The sequence below is a fragment of the Castanea sativa genome, chromosome 3 (genome assembly GCF_040712315.1).
Source record: "Castanea sativa cultivar Marrone di Chiusa Pesio chromosome 3, ASM4071231v1".
In the NCBI taxonomy this organism is placed as follows: domain Eukaryota; kingdom Viridiplantae; phylum Streptophyta; class Magnoliopsida; order Fagales; family Fagaceae; genus Castanea; species Castanea sativa.
In genome coordinates, this window is record NC_134015.1 from 50726915 (window position 1) to 50747043 (window position 20129).

General features: G+C 41.0%; 1 protein-coding gene across 1 annotated transcript; it reads right to left on the reverse strand.

The window, feature by feature from the left end:
- Positions 1 to 352: 352 nt before the first annotated feature.
- Positions 353 to 2529, reverse strand: LOC142629116 (uncharacterized). The gene is made up of 3 exons (XM_075803101.1): positions 1839 to 2529; positions 1616 to 1731; positions 353 to 1381 (listed from the first exon to the last, which is right to left on the reverse strand). Exons 1-3 carry the CDS (start codon positions 2527 to 2529, stop codon positions 353 to 355), a joined length of 1836 nt encoding a protein of 611 aa, XP_075659216.1.
- Between the last annotated feature and the right edge of the window lie 17600 nt (positions 2530 to 20129).

Consider the following 20129-nt stretch of genomic DNA (forward strand, 5'->3'; position numbering starts at 1 on the left):
CTTGACTACAAGTCTAGCTCTATATCGTTCAATGTTACCAGAAGCATTTCTTTTAGTTTTATAAACCCATTTGCAGCCAATAGCTACTACTTCCTTTGGCAACTCAACGAGATCCCAAACTTGATTTTTAGCCATAGACTCCATCTCTTCCTTCATGGCATCATACCAAAGTGTGGAATTGCTATCACTCATGGCTTGAGAAAACGAAGTTGGATCATCTTTAGGCCCGATATCAAAATCAGACTCTTGGAGATATACAATATAATCATCAGAAATTGCTCGTTTCCTCATTCTTGAGGATCTTCTTACACCTTCTGCTTCTCTTGTATTTTTAGAAATTTTAGCAGTTGGTTTAATATGAGCTTGTTCGATGGGTTGGTTGCTCCTCAATGATATCATTTAAGTGCAGTTCAATAAAATCTTGTGCCTCCTCAAATTCTATCATTCTAGGAAAAGCACTCCCACTAAGCTCAAAGTCCTCAAGAAATTTAGCATTTCTAGCCTCAACTATTCTTGGAGTGTGAGAAGGACAATAAAACCTAAACCCTTTGGAGTTTACTGCATAGCCAATAAAATATCCGCTAGTTGTCCTTGGGTCTAGTTTCTTTATATGTGGATTATAAATCCTTACTTCAACAGGACAACCCCATATGTGCAAATGATTTAAACTTGGCTTCCATCCATGCCATAATTCAAAAGGTGTTTTGGAAACAACCTTAGATGGAACCCTGTTTAAGATATACACAGCAATTTTTAAAGCTTCACTCCATAAGGATAAAGGAAGATCGGAGTTACTCATCATACTCCTTACCATATCCATAAGTGTACGATTCCTCCTTTCAGAAACACCATTTTGTTGTGGTGTACCTGGCATTGTATATTGAGCAATGATGCCCTCTTCCTGAAGGAATTTAGCAAATGGACCTGACATTTGTCCCTTTTCTGTGTACCTTCCATAATACTCCCCACCTCTATTTGATCTAATTATTTTAATTTTATTTTCTCTTTGTTTCTCTACTTCTACCTTATAGGTTTTGAAAGCATCTAGTGCCTCAGCCTTATCATATAAAAGATAGAGATACATATATCTTGTATGGTCATCAATGAATGAGATAAAATATCTCTGACCATTTGGGCAAGGAGTAGCAAAAGGTCCACATATATCAGTGTGTATGATTTCAAGAATTTCAGAGCTCCTCTTGGCACCCTTAGTGGTCTTATTGGTCTGCTTACCCTTAATGCAGTCCACACAAGTACCAAAATCAGTCAAATCAAGAGTTTTTAGAACTCCATCTTTCACCAATCTTTTAATTCTTTCTATGGAGATATGTCCCAATCTCCTATGCCATAGCATGGAGGAATTCTCATTAATCAAGCTCCGCTTTATACCAACATTAACATGCACATTTAAATAATTGCATTCAAAACTGGGGTCAATATCAATTTTAAATAAACTATCAACTAAGGTTGCACCTCCAATATGAACTTTATTTTTAAAAATACTTAAAATTGAGTTTTCAAATAAAAATCCGTAACCAAAAACAACAAGTTTTGAAATGGAAATTAAGTTTCTGGAAAATGAAGGTACATAGAAAACATTATTTAAATCTAATACATATCCAGTTTTTAAAATCAGACGAAAAGTCCCAACTCCCTCAACTTTTGAACACATCCGATTTCCTGAATAGATGCATTGTTCATTTCCTTTCGGTTCCTTAGATTTAGAAAACCCTGCATGGAGTTGACAATGTGAATTGTGGAACCAGAGTCAACCCACCGTGTATTATTTGGAGCTTCAACAAAAAAAGATTCATGACACACTAATGAAATGAGATTACCTTTCTTTTTGAGCCATTTCTTGTACTTTAGGCAGTCTTTCTTCATATGCCCTTCTTTCTTGCAGAAAAAATACTTAGTTTTGGTTTTATTGTCATTATGCTTTATGTGTTTTTTCTTCACTTGCAAGGCATTCTTGCCCTTCCTAGCATTTTCTTTAAAATGAGTGGCCAAATGAGCACTTTCAACTTTCTCATGTTTTAATCTCTCTTCCTCTTGAACACACATAGTTAAAAGTTCATTTACTGACCATTTATTTTTATGTGTGTTGTAAGATATTTTGAAAGGACCAAATTTAGAGGGGAGAGAATTCAGTATGAAATGGACTAGGAATGACTCAAAAATCTCAACTTCTAGCGACTTAAGTTGAGCAACCATGTCCCTCATTTCCATAATGTGCTCACGCACATTCTTAGAATAGTCAAAAGTTTTACTTGAAAACCTTTTCATCAAGATGCTTGCCAAAGCCTTATCGGATCTTATGAACTGTTCTTCAATGGCTTTCATAAAATCCTTAACCTTATTACATTCAGGGATAGAACCCCTAATGTTCTTATTTATATGGGATTTTATGAACATTAAACTTAAGCGATTAGATCGCTCCCACCGTTCATAGTCAAGTTTATCATTTGGTGCACTTGATTCCGTGGGGACAAGTGGTTCATCCACACGGAGCGCCAAATCAAGATCCATGCATCCTAATGAAAATATGATACTTTTTTTCTAGTCATTATAGTTGTCACCAATTAGCATTGGAACACGTGAAGAATCTGTTATATAAGTAGTAGGAATTGCTGCAATAACCAAGAAAAATAAACTTTAATGCTATGAAATATAAACCTTAATTCTTAATCAACCAATGTCAATTTAGTAGTAAATTCCAACCTTCCTATGGGTAGAGGTGCATCACACATGAATTTACTAAAATACTTTATCAATAAGACTAGTAAATATAAACAATAAGAATAAAATTTTCCGTACCTTTGGGCCTAGGAAAAATTATATTCTTAATGCCTAATTCACCATCTTATTCCAATTAAATCATAAAAATAATAACCTCCCTATAGGGCCAAGTTATTGCTTTTCATGAATTAGTTAAAATTTAGATGTCTTTATTCTTAATTAAATATTATAAAAATTAACTTGATGTGATTATCATTATGGCTTAAGATGCTATGGCTACTCTCAAGTCATTTTGATATTCACTCCTTCAAATGACATCATAAAGATAAACTAAACGTCATATTTGTCAATTAAAATAAACCATAAAATGATATTTAAAGACAAGTATAAAAAACTGTAAATACACTAAAAATATTATAAATTTTAACTATGTAATGATCAAATTTTCATATATAGTCACAAACTTTATAAAATAATTGCACTCTATATGTAAGTCAAACAAGATAAGTTCTGCTAAATAACAGAGAGGCATAATAATCTATATGCAAAGTTATCATCACAGATGTCCACTTTCATGAGAAGCTTAAATTTGAAAAAACCAACATGATCTCCACAAAAACATTCGGCCAATGCCAAATGCGAAAGGAATAATTTTCTATAGATAGTCGTCTATATCCGAAAACTATCCCATATTAAAGCCATTCAGCCCAAATGATGGTAAAAGCTATTTCAGTGATAGGCTTCAATACTATATGCTATGACCGACACATGAGATAGATGGCATAAAACTTAATTCAATTCCATGCCTCTTAAAACTGGGTTTGCTGACATTGGTTAAAAGGCCAGATTTTGATGTCATAGTTAATTTAGCTGAAAGGTCTCAGCACAAAAGAATATGCAATGCAAATGCTTTATATCCTTAAATCCATATGTGCATTGGAAATTTAGCCAAATCATAGAAAAATCTATTAATGAAAAATTACTAAACAACACAGCATGAAGGAGGCTCTGATACCAATTGTAAGAAAAATTTAGAGTTGCGGAATAAAATAAACATACCTCCAGCCATAGTTGTTTAATTCTTTGAAAAAAAGAAGGCTCACTATATGATAATAGTGTATATAAAAGGGTCTTCTAGTCTATGGCCTTTTCCTCACACATGTCCTTTTGATGGAAATACAGGCTATATATATAGGCTAGACTCGGGAGTCTTTTAGATGAAGATTTCCATAACTCTCCTTCCAGCAAGGAGCTTAAAAGTTGTAACTTCATGGTGTTTATTAACCAAATGGGTTACACCATTTGAGACTTACTAAAGGATGTTACATCTAACATGTAACTTCATGGTGTTAAACTCTTGTTTTTGAAGAGTTAAACTCATTATTTTGTTTTTATTTTGCTTTTCAACATCAGTTTACAATGTATCAAATTATCAATTTACAATTCTTATATATTTTTTCAAGCTAAACTTTCTTTATTTGAGAGAAAGGTAAGTTTTCAATCCCAACTTAAGTTTGTAGAAAAGAGGAAGTTGCCAAATAAGGTTTGCCTTCATTACAAATGTAAGGACACAAGTCAAATCTTCAATCCACAATTAAATGGGAATGGGCTTGAAAGGCCCTTTTACAATAAATTTGTAGAGAGTGAGCTTGAAATCTAGATTTTGACGGTGGTTCAAACAACAGAAAATAAACTAGCCTCGGGCCCAATGGCACAAACAAGGAATCAACTATATGAATATGAATGAAAAATCTCTTCCTCGGACACAATCCGAGGATAGTTTATAGTATTGCTTCTCAAGGGTGATTACAATTATAGATCGTTAGATTATCATATACTATTGTCTTTCTTCTCCAAAAAAAAGAGCCTCCTCCATTCTTCCAAAGGTCTTTTCCTTTATTTATACTCCCTCTTCTCCTCTTTATCATCCTCCACCTCATGGTTATAACGCTGGCTTTGGATACTTGTCCCATCAAATTTCCCCGAATTCCTCTAGGATCAGGGACCAAGTTCCAAACCTCATGCTCAGGTCTCTTTCCTCCATTAATGTAGTCAGTATATCAATTGCAGAGTCTTTAATGTGTGGGCGGTGGTAGCAGCTTTACCTTAGATATTCCACCACCCTTCTACTGTCTTCCACGTGTACTGTATCTTCCCGTAGCCATAAGATTGTTTATAACATAGCTTTGGGGATATTAAACCTCCTTCCTATGACCTCGGCTTTAATATCCGAGGACTAATATCTTCCTTGGACTCAAATGTTTACTCTTTTATCACATCTTTACCTGGAATTTTCTTTATGAGGCACACTAATGTACTCCTAGTTCGTTTGATGTCCTCGGATTGGGTTTTTAGCCCAATAGACTTTGTTGGGCCATCCTTTATAAATTATTGGGCCCAATGTCCCTACAATAGCCCCTCGAGATTCTTATTTCTTCAACTCGGGATGAAAAGAGGATCTCGACTTAAATCTCCCTTTATCCTGCGGATTTCTAGCAATATTGCTGACAGGGACAATGACCTTTGAACTACTCATCGCATATTCCCGATGCTTCGGCATGCGAAGCATCCCTGAATTAAATTCTGGCATCTCTATGTTCCCCACGTTTAGCGATGTGATACATATCCAACAGTTGAGATTTGTTGTTGGGATGAGGCGGGAATTCTCCCGCTTCATAATTCCTATTGACATATAAATACTAATTTCTTTCAAATCTTCTCACACACTACAACACTCCTATATCGTACCTGCCATAATTTGCCAACTCCACGTGCTTTCTCTTTTTATCAAATACCTTGTCCGAGGTGACCGTGCCTTCTTCTTTTTCTTAAAGTAAGTTCTCCCCTACTCTCTCCATTTCTTATCAGCTCTTGTTCTTTTTTTTTTCTTCCTTTCTTTTTCCTTTTCTCTGTACTCCGTTGTCCTCGGCTTAGTCTATTTAGTTACTTTACACCCCTTTTTTTCTAAAAATGGGTAGATTTGCATCTTTGGTGGATTCAAACGAAAAAATAGAGTCATTTAAGGCTAAATACCGAATTCCTTCGAACGTATCAATTAGATACTGTAACGAAGAGGAGTATTTTGAAAAAAGAAAAACGGGGGAGGTAGTAATCTCGTTGATTGCATTCATCAAAGGAAGAATGAGAATTCCAATGGGGACTGTGACTAGGGATTATCTTAGGGCCTTTAGACTAGCCCCTACCCAATGCGCCCCAAACGTCTTTGAGATCCTAGGTTCTATAGATGCTTTAAATGAAAAAATGAACCTAGGGCTCACTCATCATGATGTGAACTGGGTTTATAACCTCCATTACCTAACAAAAAAAGATGAGTATTACCTAAAATCTAGACATCCAGCAGTTAGGTTAATTCAGTGTCTCCCCGAATCCAATAAGGGTCTAAAAAATGACTTCCTGATCATATCAGGAGATTGACATGACGGCTTACCCTGTCTGACAAAGGAGGGGACCCCAGGTGAAGTTTTGGATTTTTATTTAAAACTCTTAAAAACCATCCCTTTTATCCTCTTATTTATTCTTACCTTCGTCTTCTTTCGGACAATTCTGCAGATCCACAAGCAGCAGATCGTCATCCTTTCCTCGTCGATTTTGGGCGATTGGACAGAATTTTACAAGCCGAAGTTTTCGTGCATTCAGACGGTCAACTCCGAGCGGCTCATCTCATCCTTGGCTACAATCCAATATCCAAAGCTTTCCAGGTGCCGAAGTGTGTGATCAAAGCCAAGGACCCCCGCCTTCCCCGGATCAGCGTTGCCATTGAAGGTTTCCTGCTACCTGAGGGGGCTTCTATTCCTTAGGGTACTCTGGTTACTCAACCTATACAACCACCACAACCCGTTCCAGTTGGGATTCCCCTAATCCCTATTCCAACACAAAACATACTTGGCGAAGCCACATCTTCCCATCCTATCGTAAAGGAAGAAGAAAATATCGTCGAGGTATCTGACTCCGAGGACGAGTTCGAGGTTTTCAATCAACCCTACTCTCCCGAAGACCCAATTCATATCCTCAGCAACCCCTCTCAAGTCCCCCAAGATACTGTTCAACAATCTGATAGTATGGGCATTCAGCGTAAGGCCAAGCCCAGTTTAAAAGACGTACTTGAGGGCCACGCAGGTTCCCAAGAGCCTCCTAAGGAACTGCATCCAAGACCCCAAGATAAGGGTGCTGATAAAGGCCCCGAGTCTAGGGTCCCTCCTCCTCCTCCTCCTTCCCAACCTCAATGTACCAACCCGACTGACCTTAAAAGAAAAAGGGATCAGCAAAATGGAAAGGAAGTGATAGAGGTAGGAAAGGGCTCTCTTCCTAAAGAGCCCGAGATTGAAAAAGGTGGGAAGCAGGCCCGCACCGTACAAATGAGGAAGGACAAACGGACCGAATCCCAAGTGGCCGTGCACGCTCCACTATGGCTCCCAGACATGACTATGGACGACCGGGCCATTACTGTTAACGCGTCCATCAGAAACTCTGATGAGGGCACTGCTGCGTGCGTAGCAGACGCACTGGAGCAAGCGTTGCTGCTCCCTGAGGACATGGGTGAGCTCAGAAAGAAAAGAGACCACAATGTCTTCATGATTCTGAAGAAGGAGCTTGCTATGGTAAGTTTTTCTTTTAAACCTTATCTATTTTTTTATTGTATATATATATATATATATATTTTTTTTTTATAAAACTTATACATATATATATATATATATATATATATATATATTTTGTTCACAAGCTGTTCAATCTGCCCATAGGGCAGAAGAGATTGCCATCAGCTCATACAAGTCTCTGAGGGCCGAGGAATCAAGGCGTGAAGCTGCCCAAAGGATCTCGGATATTCAGAAGAAGAAGCTGCAGGAGGTCTCAGCCAAGTTGGTTAAGGTAGAGAGTGAAAGGTCAGGTTTAAAGGCTGATCTCAAAACAACCACTAAACATGCTGAGGACCAGAGACTAATGCTCCGACAAGCCGACGAGAACCTCGCTGCAGCACGAAAGCTTATTGAGGATCTGAAAAAAGATCTGAAGGAGTCTGAGAGGGTTAAAGAGGAGGCCATCAAGGGAAAAGACAAAGCCCTTGAAGAAAAGGAAAAAGCTGAAAAGGCAAAAGAAGAGGCTGAGAATTCAACGGAGCTAGCTGAACAAGAAGGTTACGAGATAGGTGTGAAGGAGATCACGGAAACGTTCAAGGCTCAGGTTCCCGAGGTATGTAGACATTACTGCCTCCAAGTGTGGAACGAGGCACTTTCCCAGGCTGGGGTTGATGCCTCTTCTACTCTTTGGAAAGCAGAGAGTGTCTACTATCCTCCAGCAATTCGAGCTTCTGACGTTCCTCAAGCTGACAATGAAGCTGCCCAGGTATCATCTGAGGATAAGAGAGGTGAACAGGCTGAACACTCAGCTCTTTCTAAAGATCTCCTCAAGCAAGTTGATCCCATACAAGAAAAGGCACTAGAAGACATACAACCTTCAAGTGACCTTCAGGAATCTTCCAAGGATGAGCTGGGTGATCAAGCAAATCCGATAACTTTAAAGGATGATTCCAAAGGTAAAGGAATTGCCGATGAGGCCTCGGCATAGCTTCCACCTCCTCAAGACCCTAAAGGCCTTCTGAAGATAAAATTGAAGTAGTAACTACTTTTCCTTATTTTTGGTTCTTTTTCTTTATTTTCTGCTAAGTGTAATTTCGCAAGTTCCTTGTATTTACAAAGTACTTTTTGAATCTAATGTAAGTGCAAGTTCTTTTTTGTTTGATGGCGTTCACTTTTGTTTTGTTTTGATCATATCGCTTCATATTTGTTTTGCTATATATTTAGAACAATAATCCTTTTGCCCTTATTAATTTACTAAAGTCAAAGCCATAACCTGGATCGAACTTGATACCATAGGTAGGTTCAATATGCCAGGAGATGCATTAAGTGATGCTCATGGATTTCTTATCCATTTATCACTATGTCAGGGAGACTTTAAGCAGTTGATTTTCCATTTAGACCTCTAGTTGATCTATGTCAAATATATGAAATAAGGCATACCAAGCTTTGACACTTTAATAAAAAAGAAAAAGAATGTTAATTTTCCCAAAGTAGATGATCCGAGGACCAGACATAACTAAGGTTCTGTTTAACACTTAGTAAAAATATCAATTTAGACGAGGTATGTGGTCCGAGGATCCAGGCACACCAAGTTTTAGTTTGATACTTAGATGAGCCAATTAAAATGTTAATTTTCCCATAGTAGATGATCCGAGGACCAGACATAACTAAGGTTCTGTTTAACACTTAGTAAAAATATCAATTTAGACGAGGTATGTGGTCCGAGGATCCAGGCACACCAAGTTTCAGTTTGATACTTAGATGAACCAATTGAAATGTTAATTTTCCCAAAGTAGATGATCCAAGGACCAGACATAACTAAGGTTTTGTTTAACACTTAGTAAAAATATCAATTTAGACGAGGTTTGTGGTCCGAGGATCCAGGCACACCAAGTTTCAGTTTGATACGTAGATGAAGGAAGGCAATGAACGCAAGGCAGTTTTAACAAAAATGGCCAAAGTGTCTTTCATTTAATAATAGTACCTTTGTAGGTTATTTACATTCCAAGGACGTTGTACAACATGTTCGTCCAAATCCTCAAGATTGTAAGCCCCTATTCCGGCGACCGAAGTAATACGATAAGGTCCTTCCCAGTTGGGCCCCAGTTTTCCCCATGCTGGGTTCCTTGTTGTGCCAAAAAATTTCCTCAATACCAAGTTGCCAGGTGCAAGAGGTCGCAGTTTTACATGAGAATCATACCCCTGCTTAAGCTTATGTTGATAATAAGCTAGTTGAACCATGGCATTCTCTCGTCGTTCCTCAACTAAGTCTAAATTTCTCCTCAATAGATCATCGTTGCTATCTGGAACGAAGGAGCTTTTCCTTAGGGTTGGGAACCCAGTTTCCAGGGGAATTACTGCCTCGGCTCCATAGGTCATAGAGAAGGGTGTTTCTCTTGTGGATCTTCGTGGGGTAGTTCGATATGTCCACAAGACATGTGGCAGTTCTTCCACCCATCTTCCCTTAGCGTCACCCAACCTTTTTTTGAGTCCATTAACTATCACTTTATCATTGACCTCGGCTTGGCCATTCCCGAGGAGTAAGCTGAGTGGAATATCTATTCGTGATGCCCAGATCACAACAATATTTTCTAAAGGCTTTGCTATCAAATTGTAGACCATTATCTGAAATGAGAGTATGAGGGATGCCAAACCTGGTAACGATGTTTTTCCATACAAATTTTTTTGCTTCCATGTCTCTGATATTTGATAGTGGCTCAGCTTCAACCCATTTGGTGAAATAATCCGTTCCGACGAGGAGCCATCGCCTGTTTCCTGTTGCTTTTGGGAAAGGTCCAACAATGTCCAAGCCCCATTGAGCAAAAGGCCAAGGGCTAGATAGAGGATTAAGGACACCTCTTGGTTGATGTATGTTTGGAGCGAATCTTTGACATTGGTCACACTTCTTCGCATAATCCTGCGCCTCCCTCTGCATATTGGGCCACCAATAGCCCTGAGTAAGGGCTCTATGAGCCAAAGACCTTCCCCTAGTGTAACTTCCACAAATCCCTTCATGCAACTCTTTCAAAAGTAACTCCGTTGCCTCGGGGTGCATACATAACAAATATGGTCCCGAAAAAGAGCGTTTGTATAATTTACGGTCCTCGGATAACCGAACCGAGTTGCTTTCTGCGGGTACATTTTATGCCGACTTTTTCTCCAGGCAGGATGTCATTTTTGAGAAATGTTACTATTTGATCCATCCAACTAGGCCCCGTCCTAATTTGGAGAATTCGACTAACGTTACCATTCGTCTCAGCGGGTTTCAACAGATCTTCAACAACGATAACCCGCGGTAGGCTTTGCGCCGAGGACATTGCGAGTGTGGCTAATGAATCGGCATGGGTATTCCAACATCTGGATACATGTAATAAAGAAAAAGACTCAAATTTAGATTGCATACACCTGACCTGAGTTAGGTATCCCTGCATTCTTGAATCTCTTGCTTCTAGCTTCCCTTCTACTTGGCCTACCGCCAATAATGAATCCGAGAACATTTGTACCGTCTTCCCTTCCATTTTATGAACCATGTTCATCCCTGCGAGGACGGCCTCATATTCTACTTCGTTGTTGGTGGCCGAGAACCCCAATCTCAAAGATTTCTCAAAAGTAATTCCCTCCGGGGATACCAAAACTAGCCCTACACCCGATCCTCTTTGATTTGCTGCTCCATCAACGTGCACTTTCCACAACGGAGGCTCTTTGTGTGAAATCATGCCTACTGATTTTTTACCCACGCCTGATCCTTCAGTATATTCTTCTAATGAGGGCTCAGTAAATTTCGCCACAAGATTCGCGATGACTTGCCCCTTTATAGAGGTGCGAGGCATATATTTGATGTCAAAAGCTCCTAGAATAGTGCCCCATTTTGCAATTCTTTCAATAATCCGCACTCCGAAGTATAGATTTGAGAGGGAGTTGCGTAAGGACAACCACCGTATGGGATTGGAAGTAATGAGGAAGCCTTCGTGTAGCATGCACCACCGCCAAAATAGCTTTCTCCAGTGGCAAATAACTCACCTCGGCCTCATGCAGAGACTTACTTACATAATAAACTGGCCTCTGGATATTATTATCATCTCGTATAAGAACCAAACTAACTGCATGGTTAGCTACTGCAATATATGCAAATAGAACTTCATCATTTTCTGGCCGAGACATAATGGGTGGTTGCGAGAGATACTCTTTAAGCTGTTGAAAAGCCACCGCACACTCCTCGGTCCATTCAAAACCCTTCCATTTATTCAACAATTGAAAGAAAGGTATGCATCTGTCCGCGGACCGAGATATAAATCGGTTAAGGGCAGCGGTCATACCTGTTAGTCTCTGCACTTCTTTAGGATTCCGAGGTGGGTGTAAGCTGTTAATGGCCTTAATCTGAGCAGGATTCACCGCAATTCCCCGGTGAGTTACCATATAGCCTAGAAACTTGCCCGATCCCACACCAAAAGAACATTTAGAGGCATTGAGTCGCAATTTATACTCTCTTAGCGTTTGAAAAATGTTGCTCAGATCTTCCAAATGCGTAGAAACTGCTTTACTCTTTACCACCATATCATCCACATATACCTCAATAGTTTCTCCCAGCTGTGTCTCAAACATTCTCGTCATCATCCTTTGATAGGTAGCCCCTGCGTTTTTCAAACCAAAGGGCATTACCTTATAATGGTAGTTTCCTGTGGGAGTGACAAATGCAGTCTTCTCCTGGTCCTCCACAGCTAAAGGTATTTGGTGGTAACCTTGGAAAGCGTCAAGAAAACTCATCCGAGGATGTCCAACAGTAGCGTCCACCAATTGATCAATCCGAGGCATTGGGAAATAGTCTTTCGGGCAAGCTTTATTTAAATCTGTGAAGTCCACACAAACTCTCCATTTCCCATTTTTCTTCTTCACCACTACTGTATGGGCTAACCATTCAGGATAAAAAACTTCTTTGATAGCACCCGCCTTTTTGAGTTTCAACACTTCCTCTTTCACAGCCTCGGAATGTTCTTTGGAGGACCGGCGAGGTGGTTGCCTCCTTGGTACCACAGCTGGATTAACCTTTAAATGATGAAAAATGAAACTCGGATCAACCCCAGGGGCCTCATAAGCATTCCATGCAAATACATCCATGTTTTTCCTCAAAAACAAAATCAGCTCTGCCTTCTCCTCCTGTGGCAATTGAACCCCTACCTGAAAGAACTTCTCAGGGTCATCATCTATGAGAATCTTCTCCAATTCCTCACATGCAAGTTCATCTACCTTGGCTGCGCTAAAAGACTTTGATTGTTATGCCTCTCCGCCAGCTGAAGACGAGGACTACGGCTCAGGTTGACGCAGAATTGCAGCCGTGACACACTGTTGAGCCACAGACTGACTCCCAAGTAGCTCCACCACCTGGTCTCCAGAATGAAATTTAACTTTGACATGCAAGGTTGAGGAAATAGCTCCCAACGCATGTAGCCAAGGTCTTGCCACAATAGCCGTGTAGGGAGAGTAGGCATCCACCACGATGAAATCTACGTTTACCACCTCTGGGCCTGATTGCACAGGTAGTCTAATTTGCCCTTTTGGAACGACAGCCTTTCCCTTGAAGCTTATCAAGGGTGAGTCATACGCCGTAAGATCTTCAAGTTTTAATTTTAAACCTCTAAACAGGTCAGGGTACATGATATCTGCGCCACTGCCTTGATCGACCATCACCCTCTTCACATCATAGTCCCCTATTCTCAGGGTTACCACCAAGGCATCCTCATGAGGCTGGATTGTCCCCATTTTTTCCTCCTCCGAGAAACCCAAAACTGGTAGGATGTTCGCCTTAATTCTCTTCGGCTGATCCCTTGATTCTTCGGTCAAAGTCCAAGCCACTGACATCACCCTAAAAGGAGCTGAGCCAGTCCTTCCAGGTGCTGCGAAAATTACATTGATTGTACCTAGAGGAGGCCTTGACGAAGGGCCCCTGTGGTTTGCCACTCCTGATTGGTTTCCTTGCCCATTAGGCTGATATAGGAATTGCTTTAGCCTTCCCTCCTTAACCAACTGCTCCAAATGATTCCACAGAGTGCGACAATCCTCGGTGGTGTGACCCCTCTCTTGGTGATAATGACAATGGAGATTTTGGTTGCGTCTTAAAAGGTCCCCTGCCATTTTGTTTGGCCATTTGAAGAAAGACTCATGCCTGATTTTCTCCAACAGCTGTTGCACTGGTTCTTTGAAAACGGTGTTGATCACCTGTGGGGGCATATGACCAGCTTGTCTGGAAAAATCTCTTGCAGGCCTATTGTTGTTGTATCTGTCCGACCTGAAATCCCTCCTTTCTTGTGGGATAACCTTCGCCTTACCCTTCCCCTGCTGCTGATCTTCCTCAACCCTTTTGTACTCGTCAATGCGATCCATGAGCTGGCGTACGCTTCTGACAGGTTTCTTTGTTAAAGACTTCCTCAAGTCATGCTCCGTCAGTAGGCCGACCTTGAAGGTCCTTATCGCCACATCATCGAAGTCTCCGTCAATTTCATTGAACATCTCCCAATACCTATCCGAATAGGTTCTCAGGGTTTCCCCATCCCTCATGGCCATGGATAATAATGAATCCAATGGCCGAGGAACTCTACTGCATGTGATGAAGCGGGAACCAAATGCTCTAGTAAGCTCTTTGAAAGAACTAATAGAGCCTGTTCTCAAGCCATCAAACCATCTCATGGCCACGGGCCCCAGGCTAGAAGGAAAGATCTTGTATATCAAGGTCTCATTCCTGGAATGTATTGCCATTCTCTGGCTGAAATGGCTCACGTGCTCCACAGGATCCGTCCGGCCATTGTAAATAGTAAAGGCCGGTTGTGTGAAGCGCTGAGGTAACCTTCCTTCCTCCAGTCTGCGCGTGAAGGGTGACTTGGAGATTTGGTGCAATGCCCTACCCATTGCATCATTTCCCAAGCCCTTCGAGGAGAAGTCCCTGCCATGCCTCCCATGCAGGTTGTCCTCCTCGGAAGAAAAAGATTCACCCGGGGGAGTCCTGGACCTCTGCCTGTAATTGTCATCCTCGGATCCCTCCGAAGAGGGGTCAGATTCTGAAGGAGTTCGCCTTTGCCTTTCGTGATGCAACTTTCTTTTCAGGCCGTCAATCTCCTTCTGCATGGCCTTGGTATTCCTCTCGTGAGGACCTCTACTTCCTCCTTGTGAGTGACTCGTACTTCTGATAGTGTGCGTAGTATGTACACTACCTTCCTGGTTCTCTCCGTGATCAGGATGTAAGGAGTGATCCTCATGCTGGGAGCCTACGGACTCCGCGCTGCGTTGTGGTCCTGAGCCCACCATGATGTTCCAAACTTCCTCAAAGACTAAATCCCCACAGATGGCGCCAATTGTAAGGACACAAGTCGAACCTTCAATCCACAATTAAATGGGAATGGGCTTGAAAGGCCCTTTTGCAATAAATTTGTAGAGAGTAGGCTTGAAATCTAGATTTTGAGGGTGGTTCAAATAACAGAAAATAAACGAGCCTCGGGCCCAATGGCACAAACAAGGAATCAACTATATGAATATGAATGAAAAATCTCTTTCTCGGACACAATCCGAGGATAGTTTATAGTATTGTTTCTCAAGGGTGATTACAATTATAGATCGTTAGATTATCATATACTATTGTCTTTCTTCTCCAAAAAAAAAAGAGCCTCCTCTCTTCTTCCGAAGGTCTTTTTCTTTATTTATATTCCCTCTTCTCCTCTTTATCATCTTCCACCTCATGGTTATAACGCTGGCTTTGGATACTTGTCCCATCAAATTTCCCCGAATTCCTTTAGGATCAGGGACCAAGTTCCAAACCTCATGCTCAGGTCTCCTTCCTCCATTAATGTAGTCAGTATATCAATTGCAGAGTCTTTAATGTGTGGGCGGTGGTAGCAGCTTTACCTTAGATATTCCACCGCCCTTCTACCGTTTTCCACGTGTACTGTATCTTCTCGTAGCCATAAGATTGTTTATAACATAGCTTTGGGGATATTAAACCTCCTTCCTATGACCTCGGCTTTAATATCCGAGAACTAATATCTTCCTCAAACTCAATTGTTCACTCTTTTATCACATCTTTACCTGACATTTTCTTTATGAGGCACACTAATGTACTCCTAGTTCGTTTGATGTCCTCGGATTGGGTTTTTAGCCCAATAGACTTTGTTGGGTCATCCTTTATAAATTACTGGGTCCAATGTCCCTACAGGTAGGTAGCAAATTTTTTTATAAAAATTATTTTTCTAATTTTTAAAAATGAATAACAATAATTTGTAAAGGAGAAAAGAGGGAGAAGCATCCTCTTCATCTCTGATTTCTTTTCCTGTACAAAAGGCAACTCTACGAGCCAAATTGTGAGTAAAAAAAAAAAAAATTTAAGTTCTTTAAACAAAACAAGACCTAAAGTGTTGTCCTTTTTTTTTTTTTGAGGTAAGAAAAATCATTTCTGATACAACCTTTAGCAAAAACTAGAAAAATAATTGAACTTAATTACCATTTGATATCTATTAAGGTGATCAGAGACAATTTTCCATGCTGTGTCCTACCACCATAGAATTCTATTCTTAAGTAAAATAAAAAAATTAAAAAAAGGAGCTTGTTATGGCATATAGGTATAGCATCTTAGTACAGTGAGGGCATTCAGCCATACCTCACTCATTTTTAATAAAATTAATGTTTTTAAAAATCATCTTAAAACTAGGGGTATTTGACTATGCCTCATTATTTTTGTAAATAATAAAACCCACTTAAAAAATATATATATATATATAGTAAAAGAAAAATCGAGGCATTTGACTGTGCTTCATTTTCATACCAAGGGCATTTGGCTATGCCACATCCATATTTGATAAGATACATTATTTTTTTAAATAACAAAACTTAGGTATAGTACTTAGATGTTATTCCTTAGGCTTCTTTCTTAAGATTTAGCCATATGACTTTTTTGTCATGGGATGAAAGTGTATTTTTAGTTCAGTACAACCACATGGTTGAATATTTAAAAGGGAAATCTAAAGATCATCACCTAAGTACTAAACCTACGTTTTGCCATTTTTTAAAACGTCACCAAACCAGAGGAATTTGGCTAATGCCTCTTTTTTTCTTTTTTCTTTTTTTTTTCAAATCAATCAATAATAATAGTTGTATGGGGTATGATCCCGGGCCCATTGAGCCTTGGGCCCTGGCCTTATGATACAATACAGAATCCCATTTTTTAAAACGTCACCAAACTAGAGGAATTTGGCTAATGCCTCTTTTTTTTTTTTTCTTTTTCTTTTTTCAAATCAATCAATAATAATAGTTGTACGGGGTATGATCCCCGGCCCATTGAGCCTTGGGCCCTGGCCTTATGATACAGTACAAGATCTCATGCCCACTACACCTTTGGCCTTGGTCTAGACACACTTTAAAGCCCAATCTGAGCCCAAATACCATAATGAGTCTATCTCGTCTTAAACGTATCAGAAGCAAGCCCATGCCGATCAAACTTGATCAGGAGTACACTTGCTCAGAACAGCCTATGTTCTCGGCAGCCCAGTATTGCCTTGAGAAATATCGCTGCTGAGAAGTCTTTTGAGGGCTAGAACCAGATCCAATGCCATTACCACCGTTCCTAACAAAGCACATTCTTATCAGTAATAATCAGATTGGACCCCACCCACACGAGTGAGGTCAAAAAGTAATCATAACGCCTCCACCCACCTCAAGCTATGAATAAGAGAATAGAGTGAGAAGAGGGGGTGGGCAATTCTAAGGAGAAAATAGGATGTTGAAGAAAGGGAAAGAGGTAGTATCACCAAGAAGGAGAGCAAGTCAGAGGGGAAAGAAAGGGAGTTCGAGAGAACAAAAGGGTGTCATTGGGTCACTTGGCAAGGATCTACCCTTAATAAAAAACACTTAACCCACCACACAAATAAATTGTGAGCCCAGTTCTAAGCCCAGTCCACTAAGTAGAATTTGGGTACTTACAATTGGCATCGTCTGTGGAAATCTCCTACGTAGCTGTGGTTCTGCCAAGCTTCGTGCAGGGAAAATGTCCAAAAGACGATCTAGGAGTTACGCTGAAAGTGGCTCTAAGAGATCTTCTCGGGGATCCAGTTGGCAGGAAGAAAGGCAAGAGAGACGTGAAGATAGGGAGCGTGAGTAGGGGGAAGAGCAATCTAGTCTTGGGGAAGGGTTGTTTCAAATACACTAGGCGTTATCAGGCACCTCGAGGCATGAGCGTTTTGACAGGAGGGACGAGGAACTTGAGCGCTTGCATAGGTTGGTAATGGATTTGGAGTTGAAAGCAAGAGGTAGGCGTCGAAGAAAAGACCACGAGGAGCATGCAGAGGGGTCAGCTAGTATGGAAGGTGGCTATGGAGAGGCGTCTCATCAATTCGGTTCCCATCGACACCGGGATCGGTCTCGGGAGTATGCAGACGGGGATTCGATTTCCCTAGAGGAGCAATGACTTAGGAATGCCACCATGGATGCTATGAGTCGAGCATTGTGTAGAGTTGCTCGATCACTGTTCTCAGGAGATATCGAACGGGCACCGATGCTGAGCAGATTTACTAGACCTCAATTTAATTCTTATGACGAAAAAAAGGATCCGGTGGAGCATGTAAGCCATTATATCCAGATGATGTCTTTGCACAGTCATAATGACACGTTGATGAGTAAGGTGTTTCCTTTGAGTCTCGAGCCCATCGCTATGAGGTGGTTCAATGGGTTGAGGAAGGGCTCATTCCATAGTTTTGCTAAGCTGATTCAAGAGTTATGGGTCCGATTTATGACCTGCAGCCGGGTACCACAACCCGTGGACGCGCTATTGTCTATGAAGATGGGAGCTGGGGAAACTCTTCACAGCTACACTAGCTGGTACTGGGAATTGTACAACGAAATTGATGGGGGTAATGAAAAAATCGCAGTAAGCACTTTCTAGTTGGGATTTCCCCAGGATTCCGAGCTACGAGATTTGTTGACAAAGAGACCTCTCGAGGATATAAAGCAGTTGATGAGGTGTATAGAAGAGTATGAAAGGTTTGAGAATGATGGGCAGTAAAACAAAGGCAAGGCCCCGATCTCGAGTCAGCCCTAGCAGGGGGTTTTTAGTCAAGGCCCTGGAAGGATTTGAGGATCCAGGAACCGGGCGCACAGGCGAGGAAAGTAAACGTGATGTTTAAGGAGCCAGTACACAGAATTGTAGATTGAATTAAGAACGAGCCATACTTCCGGTGGCCAAATAAGGTAGGGGTAACCCATTAAGAAGAAATCAAAATTTGAACTGCACTTATCATAGGGATAAGGGACATACCACCGAACAATGCAGGGTGTTAAAAGATCATTTGGAGCAGTTAGTAAAGGTGGGGTACTTGAAAAATTTTGTTGTGGATCCAAGAAATCAAGAGGATGAGCAAGGTACTCGACCTCAGGGGAATCCTCTTCCACCCCCTTTAGGAGTGATAGAGGTCATCCATGTAGCTTCAAGGGGTACCTTAGTGACTAGGAGGAGAGGGGTACTGGCTGTGGTTCCGATAGAAAGTTGTCTAAACGAGCAACCCTCCAAGAAGAAGTTGAAGTTAACTCAAGAGCCCATTGCCTTTAATGATGACGACCTAGAAGGGACGATCTAGCTGCACGACGACGCTTTGGTGGTTACAGCCCGGATAAATGGTTTTATAGTGAAGAATGTATTAGTAGATCAGGGAAATGGTGCCGAAGTGATGTATCCCGACCTGTTCAAGGGGCCTAACCTGAAGAATGGGGACTTGTCCAAGTACGACACACCCTTGGTAGGGTTTAATGGTCGGATGGTGATCCTAGAGGGGCAGATTTCGCTCCCAGTAAACATGGAAGGTAAGGAAGTAACGGTAATTTTTATAGTGGTCAATTCATTTTCTCCGTATATGGGAATTCTCGGAAGGCCATGGATTCATACGATGGGGGCAGTCCCGTCTACCCTGCATGTTAAGGTCAAATTCTGCACTGAGTACAGTATTGCTATAGTGAGGGGAAACCATCAAGTGGCTAGGCAATGCTTGGTGGCCGTTGTTAGCCAGGAGATTAAACAAAAGGAACCAGCCAAGCAGGTCTCCTTCTAGCAATTACAGAGACCCCAAGAGGGAATGAGGACTAGTTGCATCGAGGACTTGATAAGATTAAGGATACTGCCAGACAAGGATAGGAGTTTTCAAATAGGAGTGAGTATGGAGGACAAAGATAGGGTGGAGATGTTGTTACTGCTTGTACAGAATATGGATGTATTTGCTTGGAGCCCATACAAAATGCCTAGGATAGACCCCGAGTTTATAGTTCACAAGCTTAACGTAAATCCATTATTTCTGCCCAAGAAGCAGAAGCCAAGGAGGTCAGCCAAGGAACACGTCTAAGTAGTCAAGCAAGAAGTCAAGCAAGAAGTCAAGAGGTTGAAAGAGGAGGGAGCAATAAAGGAGGCTTTCTTTCCAGAATGGCTCGCGAATACTGTGGTGGTGAGAAAAAAGAGTGGAAAATTGAGGGTTTGTGTAGATTTTACTGATTTGAACCGGGCATGTCCAAAAGGCCCTTTCCCTATGCCAAAGATTGATCAAATGGTAGATGCTACGTATGGGCACTCGAGGATGAGTTTTTTGGATGCTTTCTAGGGTTATTGTCAAATTTCCCTAGCTGCCGAGGATCAGGAAAAGACAGTGTTCATCTCCCCTGATGCCAATTACTACTATACCGTGATGCTGTTTGGTCTAAAGAATACTGGAGCCACTTTTCAACGGATGATGACGAGAATGTTCAGGAATAAGATCAGGCGAATGGTGGTGGTGTATA

Excerpts from the sequence above, each read along its gene's own strand:
- LOC142629116 (XM_075803101.1), bottom strand. The coding sequence starts at position 2,529 with ATGGATCTTGATTTGGCGCTCCGTGTGGATGAACCACTTGTCCCCACG. Across the intron at positions 1,732-1,838 it reads GAAATGGCTCAAAAAGAAAG|GGTTTTCTAAATCTAAGGAA; the intron begins GTAATCTCATTT and ends AACTCCATGCAG. Across the intron at positions 1,382-1,615 it reads TGATTTTAAAAACTGGATAT|CGGAGCTTGATTAATGAGAA; the intron begins GTATTAGATTTA and ends GTTGGTATAAAG.